This window comes from Herpailurus yagouaroundi, unplaced genomic scaffold, assembly GCF_014898765.1.
Source record: "Herpailurus yagouaroundi ecotype Mexico unplaced genomic scaffold, PumYag 28, whole genome shotgun sequence".
Taxonomy (NCBI): Eukaryota; Metazoa; Chordata; class Mammalia; order Carnivora; family Felidae; genus Herpailurus; species Herpailurus yagouaroundi.
In genome coordinates, this window is record NW_024412376.1 from 108,304,791 (window position 1) to 108,319,854 (window position 15,064).

At 42.6% G+C, this 15,064-nt stretch overlaps 1 protein-coding gene and 1 long non-coding RNA gene across 2 annotated transcripts; one reads left to right on the forward strand and one right to left on the reverse strand.

Annotated features, from left to right (window-relative positions):
• Positions 1–8,370: 8,370 nt before the first annotated feature.
• Positions 8,371–10,506, reverse strand: LOC121034414 (growth-regulated alpha protein-like). The gene is made up of 4 exons (XM_040481220.1): positions 10,341–10,506; positions 10,112–10,235; positions 9,916–9,999; positions 8,371–9,124 (listed from the first exon to the last, which is right to left on the reverse strand). The coding sequence occupies exons 1-4, from the start codon at positions 10,426–10,428 to the stop codon at positions 9,109–9,111; spliced, it is 312 nt and encodes a 103-aa protein (XP_040337154.1). The 5' UTR covers positions 10,429–10,506; the 3' UTR covers positions 8,371–9,108.
• Positions 10,507–11,365: 859 nt separating this feature from the next.
• Positions 11,366–15,064, forward strand: LOC121030900 (uncharacterized). The gene is made up of 2 exons (XR_005790464.1): positions 11,366–11,529; positions 14,811–15,064. It is a non-coding gene; the product is annotated as an uncharacterized LOC121030900 (long non-coding RNA).

Genomic DNA, 15,064 nt, shown 5'->3' on the forward strand with positions numbered 1-15,064 from the left:
TTTCTTTCTTTCTTTCTTTCTTTCTTTCTTTCTTTCTTTCTTTCTTTTCCTTCCTTTCTTCCTGTCTGCCTTTCTTTTTCTTTTCTTTTCTTTCTTTCTTTCTTTCTTTCTTTCTTTCTTTCTTTCTTTCTTTCTTTCTTTCCTTCCTTCCTTCCTTCCTTCCTTCCTTCCTTCCTTTCCTTTCCTTCTTTTTCCCCTCCTCCCCCTCCTTTTCTTCCTTTTTTTCTCCTTCTCCTCCTCCTCCTTCTCTTTCTTTTTCTTCTTCTTCTTTATGCCCTCTCTCTGCCATTTTTGTTGTTGTTTAGCTCAATGGAGCTCCCCACTACTTGCTAGATGGAATGCTTCTTGATTCATGAATCATCTAAAGAAACCAATTAGAGCTTTGAATTTACTTGGTTGAATTTTGTTTTTTTAGCAGATCCAATGCCATTTTCAGCTGCTGATGATTTAGAGAATATTGTAATGAGAAAGTCTGTGCATCTTTTTAATTTTTTTTTAAACGTTTATTTATTTTTGAGACAGAGAGAGATAGAGCATGAACGGGGGAGGGTCAGAGAGAGAGGGAGACACAGAATCCGAAACAGGCTCCAGGCTCTGAGCTGTCAGCCCAGAGCCCGACGCGGGGCTCGAACCCACGAACCGCGAGATCATGACCTGAGCCAAAGTTGGATACTTAACCGACTGAGCCACCCAGGCGCCCCTGTGCATCTTTTTAAAAATCATGTTTGCACAAAGCAAGAAATTAATTTGCTTTAATGTATCTTTGCCTTTTATGTCTACTTGCCCAATCATATTTCAGGTCTTATTAGAATCTGCCATCACTTGATAAATTAATAATTCTTGTCCTATTAAGAGCAGTATGTTAAGCTTCAAAGTTCTCAAAACTGAATTACTAACCATGGTTTATGATCTCAAATTCTATTCATTGTTTTGCTAAATGGTCTTGGTTATGTCATATTTAATACCTTTTTTCTGCATAAAGAAGTCAAACCCTTTAACTAAATAATACAGTTATTGATACAGTGTCACTTTATGCATAACCTCAATAATCACAATATCTCATTTGTCTTCACAAGGGTCGGTATCATTGAATTGTGTCTATAAAGACAAATAAAACCTCAGCATACAGAGAAAAAGCTGATTAATATTATAGACAGAATCATGCTCCAAGAAGCACAGCTTTTTGACAGGGATTATTTATTTATTATTTATTTATTAGGGAAAATTCTCAACATTCAATAAGATGGAATGAGTCTGTAACATTGAACTGATTGCTGGGTTCTTGAAATTTATGCTAAATAAAAAGCTACCACAATGAATCAGAAACACTTTTCAGACATAACCTTGAGTCTCAGTTCTCTATGTCAAAGTAGTGGGGACTATATTGTAGGTTATTAGCATTTGTGGCCACCTTGATGATAAGAACATACATACACAAATATAAGATAAAAAAAAGGTGTGAAGAATCAGAATAAAGGGGTAGTTTCTGACATAGAATTACAGTTTAGGATTTAATGGAATTAAAATTATTATGGACTTTGCCAATGTCATGGTAGTTAAGTTTGCAGGGATCTTTACTTTTTTTTTTTTTTTTTTTTTTAAAATGTTAATTTTTTTTTTTTTTTGAGAGAGAGAGAGAGAGAGAGAGAGAGAGAGAGAGAGAGAGAGAATGAATGGGGGAGGGGCACAGACAGAGGGAGATAAGGAATCCAAAGCAGCCTCCAGGCTCTGAGCTGACAGCACAGACCCAGATATGTGGCTCAAACCCACAAACTGTGGGATCATGACCTGAGTGAAAGTTGAACACCTAATCAACTGAGCCACCTAGGTGCCCCAAGGATTTTTACTTTCAAATATGGGTCTTTAATTTGAGAACTTTGACTCAATGCCAGATTGATATGATGGTATATTTCGTTTGCAATGAATTCCCAACTCTTAATTTTCTAAGATGATCAAATTCTCGGGTTTTTCTAACAACCTATTACATTACCATGGTCTTCCAGCTGCTGTGAGACCTATGTAAGTTTCTAAGTCACATCAAATACTCCATTTAAAAAAAAAAATTGTTTTTAAACATTTTTTTTTTTATTTTTGAGACAGAGAGAGACAGAGCATGAACGGGGGAGGAGCAGAGAGAGAGGGAGACACAGAATCGGAAGCAGGCTCCAGGTTCTGAGCCGTCAGCCCAGAGCCTGACGCGGGGCTCAAACTCACGGACCGCAAGATCGTGACCTGGCTGAAGTCGGAGCTTAACCGACTGAGCCACCCAGGCGCCCCTCAAATACTCCATTTTGAACTGTGTCATATATTTCAAAAATAATGGTTTATTCTGACATAAGAAGCATATGTAACAACCATTTGTTGAGAATTGTGTTATGCCAGTACTACTTACGCAATTTCAGTGTGTTAAATGCTACATGGATCGTTTTTACTGTACAGATGAGGAAATTGAAATTCAGATGAGGTAAGTAATTTGGCAAGAAGAAGACGATTTGTTTTGTTTTGGTTTTTTTTTTTTTCAAGTCTGTTTGGCCACAGGGCCCATAACTTTCCTTCAGTCCACACTGCGGTGGCTCATTGTGAGGGACCCGAGGGGAATCTGCAGAAACGGAGGGAAACTGGTTCTACCACCATGTGCTCGTAGACAAAGCTAAAGTCAGAGTCAACCCACAGGCCTCTTTGATGGTCATGTGAGCTGGACTAATACTCAAAAATCTTGGTTCTCCTCCTTGTTTTGTATTTAGATAGCTCTGTGGGAGGCACTGAGTTGGGTGGTCTGTGCACTTGTATGTTTTGTGGCCCAAAGAGCGGACTTCTCTGAGCTCTAACTGGCTACAAGTCCAGGTTCATTTGATCTGTTCGTGACTGCCTGGGCCAGCCTCATTTTCTTTTTCAGAGGACTGTTAAAAGTAAAAGGTATAATCCCAGTCACCTGTGGCTATCACTCTGAAGGCAGAGGATAAAACATTTCCACAGGGATACCCCGCACACAGGTATGAAGATAAGGTCCGGGAGGCAGGCTGGTGAACTTTTGCCTCAGGCTCTGCTTTATGGAAAACTTAAGGTAAGAAAGGACTCTCATCTTCTAATTTTTCTGTTCCAGCAGAGAAAACATTGCCCTGTCTTGGTATTACAGGACCTCCACCTCTCCTATCCTTCACAGCCTGTTGGTTTCTGGAAGTCTCTAGAGAGAGCTCATAAGAACTCACAAATAAGTAATCATATTCACAGAGCGGGATCATCCATCATTCTTCTTCTGCCTCTGGCTTCTTTGCCCAGGAAACCTCAGGGACTGCTGCCATCACTGTTTCCTGATGGCCTCTCAAAGTCAAAGGTCCTACTGGCTCTCACTGTTCTAAGACTGACCTGGAGGAAGAACATCTTTCCCGCCCTCATCACCCTGTGACCATCCTCTCAAATACTCTGCCCTCCACTTCCTGTCTTGAGGTTCCCAATGGAAGGCTGTCTTGTACTCCAAAGTCTCAACATCATGTGGACAACTTAATGTGATACCTTTCTTACCATTTCTGTTTGCTCTATGAATGCATTCGTATCTATGAGAGTGCCAACCGAGAAAAGGAGGTGAAACCGAAAAATAAACAAAGGCTTTTATCTGGAGTCTCTGAATTGCAAATCCAGAAGCACGGATTCCAGTGTAACCAGAAAAGTATTGCACCTGAGCGGAGAGAGCAAAGAGTTTTTATGACAGAGAGGAAGAAGGATGGGCAGTTATACGACTTGAATAAGGGAGGAGAAGGAAAAAAAGAGCCATGACTGCTTCTAACACATTAAGCCATCTTTGTTTACACTCTGACAGACTAAATATATCCGTGTGGTCTAATGAGACCACTCTCGGTATGCACTAATCACTCTGCTGGCAGAAAGTCCATACTGGCAGTTTTATGGTCTGGCCACCAAATGCCCTGCCGGTTTTATGAGCAACTGCTTGCAAAACAATCATCCCGACTGGCCCAGTTTAAAAGTTAATTTGGTGCAGTTCAGAAGTTCATTAGAAAGGAAAAGGAAGCTTTGAAATGGGGGTGCTCATGTCCAGAAATTTTATCCGGTCTCACAAGAGCAAGCCAGAAGACTTGGTTAATGCAGACCCAGACCCTCGTCTTGTTCTTCCAGTCATTCATGTCTTCCCTTCAGTTGTGTGATAAATATATTCCGGTTCACTTTGAAGCTTTCCAATAGTAGCAGTCTGGAGAAAAGACTCAAATCTCCTTCTGTTTAACTTAGAACATTAACTGTAATTGCATTTATTGAACATCAGGCAAGTGTTGGTACCATTTTGGTTCCTCCCACAATCTCCAACACCCCTTCTTTTTTTTTTTTTTTAACATTTATTCATTTTTTTTTGAGACAGAGAGAGACAGAGCATGAGCATGAATGGGGGAAGGCCAGAGAGAGAGGGAGACACAGAGTCGGAAGCAGGCTCCAGGCTCTGAGCTGTCAGCACAGAGCCCGACGTGGGGCTCGAACTCACGGACCACGAGATCATGACCTGAGCTGAAGTCGGACGCCCAACCGACTGAGCCACCCAGGCGCCCCAACTCCCCTTCTATAATATGTGCATTTTGTTAGCTTAATGAAAAGTGCTTTGAACCCTGAAATTCAAGTGTCCTGTGGAAGGCTGAATAATCATTCCCCAAGGGTATCCATATCCTAATCCCCAGGACCTCTGAATACTTTTACCTTCCATTGTAAAATAAACTTTGCTCATGTGATTACATTAAGGGTCTTGCAGTGGGAAGATGATTCTAGATTATCCTGTGTGGACCTGATATGATCACAAGGATTCTTATAAAAGGGATGTGGCATAAGTCAGACTCAGACAGCAAGGGATGTGACAGAGCACAAGGACAGGAAGAAAGAGATTGAAGAGGCTATCCTGATCACTTGGAAGATGCAGGAAGATGGCCATGAGCTGGGGAACGTTGATGGCCTCTGGAAGGTGGAAAGATTAAGGCAATGGATTCTCTCCTGGAGTTTTCAGAAGGAACCAGCACTGAAGGCCACCTTGACTTTAGCCCAGTGGAACTAATTTCTGTCTTCTGACCTCCAGAAGTGTAAGAGAATAAGTTTGTGTTTAAGCTACTACATTTGTGATAATTTGTTACAACAGCAACAGAAAACTGATGCGCTGCCTCCACTCTCAGTCAGACTGCTCCCCCTTTTTTCCAGAAATTCAGGAGCCACTGTCATCTTGATGTGGTTGGAAGTGTTGGGATTTGGAGCTAATGGCCAAGAAAGAATTCTTGAGATGTCTGGTGCAAAAAAGTGGTTTAATTAAAGCACGGGCCAGGACCTTGGGCAGACACAGCTACACTGAGATTGTGAGGGGTGGTTGATTTTCTACTTAGGAGTCTTTAGGATATGTAAGTCTTTTTTGGAAACTTCCCCCCAAAGGACTTTCATATGCTAAAGACTGTCAGGATCCCGGAGGCCTAGCTATTGTCAAGATTGTTTTCCCTTCTAGCAAAGCATTAACATTGAGACAGTTGGGAGTTCCTGGAAGAAATCATTCTCTGCCTACCTCAAGTATCTGTCAACGTGCTGTGAGTTGTAAGGAAATTAATTTTATCTACATTTCTTTCTGCCTTTGTTTCCCACATCAATCTCTTAGGCACTGCTTAGCTCTTTACTCAAATTATTAATGCTCAATTCTAGTAACAACTACAAAAAGGAGATTCTATTATCATACCCCTTTTATGAAAGGGGAAATGAAGTTTAGATTAATCAAGAAATTTCACCTCAAGTCTCATAGAAGGCATTAGAACTGGAGAACTACAGCCAGAACAGTCTTAATTCTTCATAGCCTGCGTTCTTCCTTTCTTTTCTTTTCTGTTTTTTAAGATTTTAATTTTAAGGAATCTCTACACCCAACGTGGGCCTTGGACTCACAGCCGCAAGATCAAGAATCGCACACTCCGCTGACTGAGCCCACCAGGCGCCCCTTCATAGTTTGTGTTTTTAAGCACCATGTGAGCTAACTGCACCTCTTTTTTCCTGCTTTTCCATTCACCAAGTTCACAAGGCCTATGTTGAGTTTTTCATATTGATATTTAAAAATTTTTATCCTGAATGTATAAAGAGATGTTCTGGATCAGACAGATTTCTTATTGATTACCTCCCATGAATATATGTCATTTCCTGCTTGCCTCAGGCCTCACTCTTGGGGGGTGATGTGATGAAAGCCAAGCCAGTTGTCCTATTCCAGGAGCAAGACACTCCATAAGCCAGGGAAGGGAGTGGAGGGGGGAAGGGGAGATACAATTGTCCCTGCTTATAAAAGGGAGTGAGGACTTTGTCCCACTGCCCTCCTGAAAGGGTTTCCTTGGAAACACAATAGGTCTAAATCCCAATCATAACCCTTTGTCATATAAGTAAATCTTTCCAAGAACTAGATTGCCCCTTTGTCTCCACTGTTAAGACCTATGTGTATCTCTAAATTCTGTGGCTTTATCTCTTTTGACATGTAAATACCTAGAGAGATAGTATTCCAGTCTCCCCAGAACCCTGAGGCTTAGCCTGACACCTAGCCCTGGATATAACCATTGAGTCATCCTTCAGATTAGAAAAATTGTGTTATCCCTGAGGATCAGAGCCATTAACTAGACAAATGACAGATTTAATACTCATGGGACGTGAGGAGGCTAGGACTTTTACAAGAACACTGAGAAATCCAAAGAAGTTTTATTTCCCACAGCCTAAAATATATTGCCCTTGACTTAGAGTTAAAGGAAGGATGTCTGCTGACATTTATAGAGCTACCAGAATGGTTTGTGTTTGTTTACCTCTACAAAACTTAAAAAATTGCTGTTCCATGTTATCTCATTCTGAGCCAAGTACAATTGGAGTAAAGAAGAGGCTATTCTACTTAATTTTCAAGGGAGGACACAGAGGCTCAGAGTAGCTGTTGCTTGTCTATGGTTACCCAGCTGCTTAAGACAAGTGTGGGCATGTACCCACACTTTTCCTCCTGCCGAAGGTTACAAACGTGCCCAGGAACAGGTCCAGTGAGACAAGCACAAATCTTCCTGGGCCTTCCCCTCAGGAGCACAAACTCTCCTCCCTTTCAGATTGAGAATCCGTTATTTTCCAGGTGGTTCATATGGTTCCATATCAAGAGATAACAGTCTTTGTTTCTACTGTGGAAGCTAGATGTATTCCTGTTGTCTTGGGGCCATTTAAATTCAAATTTACAGGTTTAGCAACATTTCAATCATCACCAGACTTGTGAAGCCATTGGAACAGCATTACACTGGCTGATTGTTTCTCTCCATGAAGGTTATAAAATAAAGAACTTCTCATTTAGACCTTTGGACAGAGGACACTCAGCCAACTCACTTTTTCCTTTTTTGCTCCCATTACACGAATAATGATTGAGTTCGAAGATAGAGTGTAATTTACAATTTAGCTCCCAGCTTCACGAAGAGGGAAAAGAATGCTGAATTGAAAAACTTTTTAAGATCATTTAAATGAGAGTGCTTTTGGAAATATGGGTAAACATTTGAAAAATTTTAAAGAGCTACAACTAAAGAACAGTTGGTTATACTGAAACAAAATGAGTGTTTTATGTAAAACAGAGATTTTTTTTTCAATTTATGAAATTTATTGTCAAATTGGTTTCCATACAACATCCAGTGCTCATCCCAAAAGGTGCCCTCCTCAATACCCATCACCCACCCTCCCCGCCCTCCCACCCCCCATCAACCCTCAGTTTGTTCTCAGTTTTTAAGAGTCTCTTATGCTTTGGCTCTCTTCCACTCTAACCTTTTTTTTTCCTTCCCCTCCCCCATGGGTTTCTGTTAAGTTTCTCTGGATCCACGTAAGAGTGAAACCATATGGTATCTGTCTTTCTCTGTATGGCTTATTTCACTTAGCATAAGTCTCCAGTTACATCCATGTTGCTACAAAGGGCCATATTTCATTCTTTCTCATTGCCACGTAGTATTCCATTGTGTATATAAACCACAATTTCTTTATCCATTCATCAGTTGATGGACATTTAGGCTCTTTCCATAATTTGGCTATTGTTGAGAGTGCTGCTATAAACATTGGGGTACAAGTGCCCCTATGCATCAGCACTCCTGTATCCCTTGGGTAAATTCCTAGCAGTGCTACTGCTGGGTCATAGGGTAGGTCTATTTTTGAGGAACTTCCACACTGTTTTCCAGAGTGGCTGCAAGTAAACAGAGATTCTAAAGATGGGGAGGCACTGCAAGGACTTTGAAAAAAATATGGAAGGAGCGCCCACTAGTGGCAGTCTCTACGTGGGTGTGCCCTACAGTCCGTTATAAATTTCCAGGTTGCCTATTCAGGAGGAATAACAGATCAAGAAGAAAAAAACAAACCTAAGCAAGAAACTTTTGAAAAAACCTTTATTTTCATGTAATTTGTAAAAATACACCAATAAATATTTAAACTTCTCTATTCCAAGACATAGAGAAACACTGCATAATTACCACTAAACAAGGCATTATGCCTTACAAGGAAGACATAAAATGTCCAAGGGATATTTAAAAACATTGTGGAGTTTTCAAAGCTTCAACATCAGAAGTGTTGACCACGTACTGTAAAACTTTCTCAATAAATAACAATTGGCATTCTTCTGAGCAGTACAAAAATAAATGCACACATACATTCCACAACCTTAACAGTGACCTGTGTGCTTGGATCCCAAACTATTTATCTCCAGCCTTTATCATAGGGAATGACAGGGCGTGGTTTCCCCTCCCCTCCCCCCAACACATAATATAGTTTAATGAATGAAGAACATTTAAGACTCCTCACTTACAAACTAAAAGGAACTGAACTAACTTTAGCATAAAAATGACCTTTAAAAATAATAGTACAGCAAATTACCAAATTCATATCTTTAAATATTAGCTAGAACATTACTATGCTAGCTTTGAAAAATAAATAAATAAATAAATAAACAAATAAATACATATGTTGAAAATAGACGAATACTCATAGGGAAAAGTCAAATAGATTGAACAAAGTCCAGATGGTCCCTGGAGGCTTTGGTTTCTTTTCTTTCTATCCCATTCCACTGAGGCTGCCACAGTAAGCCATGAACTTCTGCCTTCTCTCTCTAGCTCAGTTGTTGCTGCCCCTGTGATTAAAAAAGAAAGAAAGAAAGAAATGGTTGCCATTAATAGGACTCCATAAATTGACTGCGTAGTCCTGTGACATGAGGTTGCCACGTGGTTACAACCCACACCACTGCGATGGGTGGCAGGAAAACGCCGGGCTCCTGGATGGTGTTTAATTAGGAATAAGGTGCTGTCTGTGATCACAATTGTATTATTAGCTTCAAAAAGCTAGAAGGTAATGTCACAGTGGGCTAAAAAAGTACATTCAGGACATCATTTAAGCCCCACGGCAGACCTCGTTGGGTAGCTATTTTTATTTCTTCTATATTACGGAGACTTGAACAGATTAAGTACTTTCCCTGGGGACACAGGAATAATCAGAGGTGGGGCCTAGGTTACAGTTAGGGCAGGGATTCACAGCAAAGTCCGTGCTCTTCACGACTAAGCTTCAGTGGCCCATGTTGCTCAAAACCAAGGGTGCCACTTTTCAGAGCAGAAGCTCACCAGGGATGGAGCTGAATACTGTGTGTTCCTCAGCGGGTGGGAAGCATTTGAACACCACTGGCCAAATCCAATTCAGCTTTTAGGAACACACGTGCACCCACACTCATTTGCGTGGGGAGAGAGGGCACTGGAAATATCCTTCTGGCATAGGAGAGGCTTAATGACCTTAATAGCAAAGGTCATTGTGAATGAATAATTTTGTTTTTCAGCGAAACCTAGGTTTCCTTGATCAAACTTCCCGGACGCATTTGCCAGGATCCGTGACCAAGGACTCCAGCGGCACGCGTCAACACAAAGCATAACTCACTTGCTTAGCATCTTTTCGATGATTCTCTTGACCATGGGGGCTTCGGGGTTGAGACAGGCTTCGTGTCCGTTCTTGAGAGTGGCTCTGCGGAGACAAGGCAGAGTCCCCGTTGGCGGGAGGCCGGGCCGCGGGGTGGGGGGCACGGGGGCGGGGGGGGGGGACGGCCAGGACGGCGGCAGCTCGGGGCGTCACTTACATGACTTCGGTGTGGGCGCAGTGGGGGCCCGACGGCGTCACCTTGACGCTCTGGATGTTCTTGAGGTGAATGCCCTGCACGGTCTGCAGGCACTGGCAGCGCAGCTCGGTGACGACGGGCGCCGCTGCGGGGAGAGCAGGCCGGGTGAGCGGGCGGCCCCGGGGCGCGCACCCCTTCCCCACCCCCACTCGCACCCGCACCCCGTCCCCCCGCGGGCTCCGGGCCTCACCTGCGGCGCGCCGGGCGGCGGGGACCAGGAGCAGGAGCAGCAGCGCGGCGCCGAGGAGCCGGGGAGCGCGGGGCGCGGTGCGGGCCATGGGGCTCAGCTCGGGGAGTCGCGGCGGCGGTGGCTGGAGCTGGACGGCTGGCAGGAGGGCTGGCGGAGCGGACTCTGTGGCTCCCCGAGCCGGGAGAACCGCTTTTATCCCCGGTTGACTTGGCGCGGCGCCGGGCGCAGCGGGGGGGTGGGGGGGGGTGGACAGGGAAATTCCCGGCGCCCCGGGTCATTCCCGGGTGCGGAAGGTTCGCGCGGCCCCGCCCCGGGGGTGGAGGGGGACCCGCGTGCCAGGCCTCCCGCGTGTCCCGGCGACTCGGGTGTGTTCCCTTTCCGCCCAGTCCCCAAAGAGGGCGTGAGTGGCCTTGCTTGAGTCTGTGCCATTTACGCGAGACCGGCGTCTGTCTTGGCGAATGTTAGTTATCCGGATGGGGGAATAACGCCCGGAGAAGGGGTGACATGATTTTCTACTTGCTACTTAACGCATAAATGTGTTTTGGTTTGATTAGTTTGCTTCCGTCTGCATAAGGAGACTCTGTTAAAATACATTTGTCATCTCACAGCAGACATAAGAACGTTCGCCGGTTCCATTTTACATTCACAAACAAATCATACTTTGTGTCATATCCTGAAGGGGTGAAGGGATGAGGGGGTGACCGGTGTCAAGAGGTCAATTTAATGTTTAACTTAGGACTGAGTGTCTTATCCCTACTTATCTTCCTTCCTCTGCAATTCTGGAACTTCCAGAGTTGGAGTAAATCCATGAACACCACCTTTTTGGTGTAGACGGTGTGAATTAGTCCGTGAAGTATAATGCTGGTGGTCATATCAGAGCTGTTGGGGGGTGGGGGAAAGGCTGCGTTGGGCTCCTGGGGTCCAAGGGTCGGAGGGACCAGGAGCTGATGCCTAGTGGGAGTAGCACCCTGTGCTCACCTGAACAGCAAAAAGAGGTGTTCCTGTGAAATACTTAAGCGCCAGATCACCACTCCAATGGCACTTCCTTGTTTTATGTTCCCAAATCTCATTTCCTTTCCCTGTTGTGTGGACTTGCCTGCCTCCGGGGATTTGAAATGCTCTCTGGAGAAGTAACCGCAGTCCTATTTTAGTTCTGACTGACTTCTAATCAATCAGACCTTTCAAGCCGGTAACTCGACTGTGTCGCTCAGCAGCTCATTTCTCACCTCAGTGTAAATGACTTTTGTTGGTGGTGGATTACATGTAGGTTTCAGATGGCTTCCGTGTGATTCCAGGTGCAGGTCTGTGAGGAGCGTGGGGTTACCCGGTGGATGGGTGTGGAAGGGAAGCAGGAGAGAGGACTTGCTCTGGAGCTGCAAAGTGGCACCGAGCAGCCCTCTGCTTCACAATGCCAGGGTAGGAATTTCATTTAAACCGTCTCTGCCTTAGTTTCTCACCTGTAAAATGGACGTCAGAGATAGTATCTACTTCAGCAGATTGTTAGGAGGAATAAGTGTGTGAACATTTATAAAACGCCAGTATATACAATGCATACACTATAAATCATTTTTAAATAAACATAATTTAAATTGCTGTTTCTGCATTCTTAAGCTGGAACTCACCTGGGGATAAAATCCCTGTACAAAGAGAAAAAAAAAAATTTTAAAAAGAAAAAACACCTCCTTCAACCAACATAAAAGTTTTGTACAATTTTTTTCTTAAGAGAAAACTCAGAATGAGTTTTTTGCTGTCTAGTTTAATTGATCAGTAATTTTATAGTTCTAATTTCACTAATTTCAGCTACAAAGTGCAAATAAAACTAAATATATTCTATCTTACTAGAAAAGATTATGAGGGTGCCTGGGTGGCTCAGTAGGTTAAACATCTGACTCTAGTTGAGATCCTGTCCAGGTCATGATCTCACTCTTGGTGGGTTTGAGTCCTGTGCTGTGGGGTTGAGTCTGTGCTGACAGCTCAGAGCCTGAAGCCTGCTTCAGATTCTGTATCTCTCTCTCTCTCTCTCTCTGCCCGTCCCCTGCTCATGCTTTTTCTCTCTCTCTCTCAAAAATAAACATTTTTGGGGCGCCTGGGTGGCACAGTCGGTTAAGCGTCCGGCTTCAGCCAGGTCACGATCTCGCAGTCCGTGAGTTCGAGCCCCGCGTCAGGCTCTGGGCTGATGGCTCAGAGCCTGGAGCCTGTTTCCGATTCTATGTCTCCCTCTCTCTACCCCTCCCCTGTTCATGCTCTGTCTCTCTCTGTCCCAAAAATAAATAAACGTTGAAAAAAAAATTAAAAAAAATAAACATTTTTTTTTAAATTAAGAAAAAGAAGAGATTATGAATTACTAAATTATAAATAATGATTTGTCTTTACATTTTTTAAAGTAATCAGAACAGTCCTTTTTGGGAAGGGGCAAGAAATATAACTTTAAAAAAAAATAAGTGGAAAATGAAAGATGACCTAAAGTTTATAAAATATGAATAACTTAGCAATAATTGAGAATTTGTGTAGGTACTACTGTCATTATCCTTATTTTTCTCAGATTCTTATTTTTTTATTTTTTTAATGTTTATTTATTTTTGAGAGAGAGAGAGAGAGACAGTGTGTGTGTTGGGGGGGGGGGGGGGGGGCTGGGGGAAGGTCAGAGAGGAAGGGAGACAAAGAATCTGAAGCAGGCCCCAGAGTCTGACGTGTGGCTCCAACTCATAAACTTCCAGATCATGACCTGAGTCAGTCACCCAGAGCCACTCAGTCGCCCCTTTCTAGGATTCCTAATTGAAAATACTATGGATTTTCTTTCTTTTTCTTTTTTCTTTCTTTTTTTTTTTTTTTTAGATAATCAGTAGCTCAGAATTATAATAGCTGAAGAGATTGCAATTCTTTCCATTATTCTTCAGTATCTCCAGTAATTTACATGTTTGTTTTTTTTTTTAATTTTTTTTCCAACATTTATTTATTTTTGGGACAGAGAGAGACAGAGCATGAACGGGGGAGGGGCAGAGAGAGAGGGAGACACAGAATCGGAAACAGGCTCCAGGCTCTGAGCCATCAGCCCAGAGCCCGACGCGGGGCTCGAACTCACGGACCGCGAGATCGTGATCTGGCTGAAGTCGGACGCTTAACCGACTGCGCCACCCAGGCGCCCCAATTTACATGTTTATGTGCTTATAAGATCAACATAAAGTATTACAGTAAATAACACTTTAATCTAATAGTCAATGTCCTCAATCTTTTGCATATATGAAACCCACTTAATCTTCTCAACTTCCCCACAAAGTAGTTACCAGCTTTGTCTCCACAGCTTTTCTCCACAATTGGAGAATTCCATTCACAATTTGAGCTCTAGCCAAGTGCTGCTTTTAACCACTACGTGTTAAAAAAAAAAAAAAAAAGAAAAGAAACTTTTTTCTAAGAAAAGTAATAGATAATTCAGGAGAGCAGGTTTGTTTTTGTTTTGGTTTGTTTGTTTGTTATTCTCGCGGTTAAAGAGTTCAATGCCACATTTCCCAAAGCTTAGAAATAGCAAACTGCTCAAAAGTCTCCAGTGTTTTATTTCACTAACAGCAAGAAGTTTCTTTTGTGGAATGAATAGGATATACTTAGATTCAATAAAATCTACATCTGTCTGTCTATCTATCTATCTATCTATCTATCTATCTATCTGATTTTCCTCATCAATGGATTATGCCTCCAAAATCAAGTCAGTGGGATGAACACTCTAGACTGAGATTTTCCCAGAAGGGAACTGGGCATTTTAGTTATTTGCTGAAATAAGGATCATGGTTTTCTGCCTGACCCAGTCTGCATACTTTATCATGATTTAATAATGGAAATATTTTGCCTTCGGCATTAACAGGAAGCTACCCAGAACTTTACTCTCTTTATAATTAAAAAAAAGAAAGAAAGAAAGAAAGAAAAAAAAAGAAAAATATTCTCCTAATGTTTTCCAGATCCAATCCAAAGTATGGACATATGCAAATACTCAGGGTGAATGAATAGGGCATCAAAAAATTTATAGTAGTGGCCAAAGGGATGAAACATTTCAAGAAGCAGCCTCATATTTATAGAATTATCTATAATTTTATGTCTAAGACTTGCTTGATAATCATCACTTGCTAACAAAATAAAGTACAGAAGAAAGGGCTTTTTTCTACCTTAATATATCAACTCTCATAATTCAATCCCTAGCAGCCCCGTATTTATTTTTCAGAAAACTTACAAAGCAATGACGTTCTGAAGCCTAAAAAACAATCCCCTTCTTTGTTTTTGCAAGTGTCTCCCCCAGATATTTACTCATTTTATGAGCTGAATGACAGATTTCTATGCCCAAACTTTAAACTAATGCAGTCACCAATCTTAAAAGAAGAGAGCATCCTGAAAATAAAATGGGTTATTAAATCCCATTTACAGCCACCATATTTACTGTCTTCTTGTTCGATTGACACTATCTGATCTGCCTTTACAATCCAGACTTGGCGCCGTCTCCTGAGATGAGGGAGCCATCGGAATGGGCAGTGCAGGACTGCTGTCCCCACTGTGGCCCTGGGAAATTGTGACACCACAAATGCCACGTGTTGCGTTTACCGCTTCTGGTGGAATGACTCCGGCTCTGAGGGGAGAAGAATGAAAATGTCCGAATGTGGCATTAAATCGCTCAATCCACCCACTTCTTCAGTCCGAAGCGTGTCATCCAGCGTTCATGTCACAAGCCCGATCCAGTCTCT

Excerpts from the sequence above, each read along its gene's own strand:
- LOC121034414 (XM_040481220.1), bottom strand. The coding sequence starts at position 10,428 with ATGGCCCGCACCGCGCCCCGCGCTCCCCGGCTCCTCGGCGCCGCGCTG. Across the intron at positions 10,236-10,340 it reads CGCCGCCCGGCGCGCCGCAG|CGGCGCCCGTCGTCACCGAG; the intron begins GTGAGGCCCGGA and ends CTCTCCCCGCAG. Across the intron at positions 10,000-10,111 it reads TGCGCCCACACCGAAGTCAT|AGCCACTCTCAAGAACGGAC; the intron begins GTAAGTGACGCC and ends TTGTCTCCGCAG.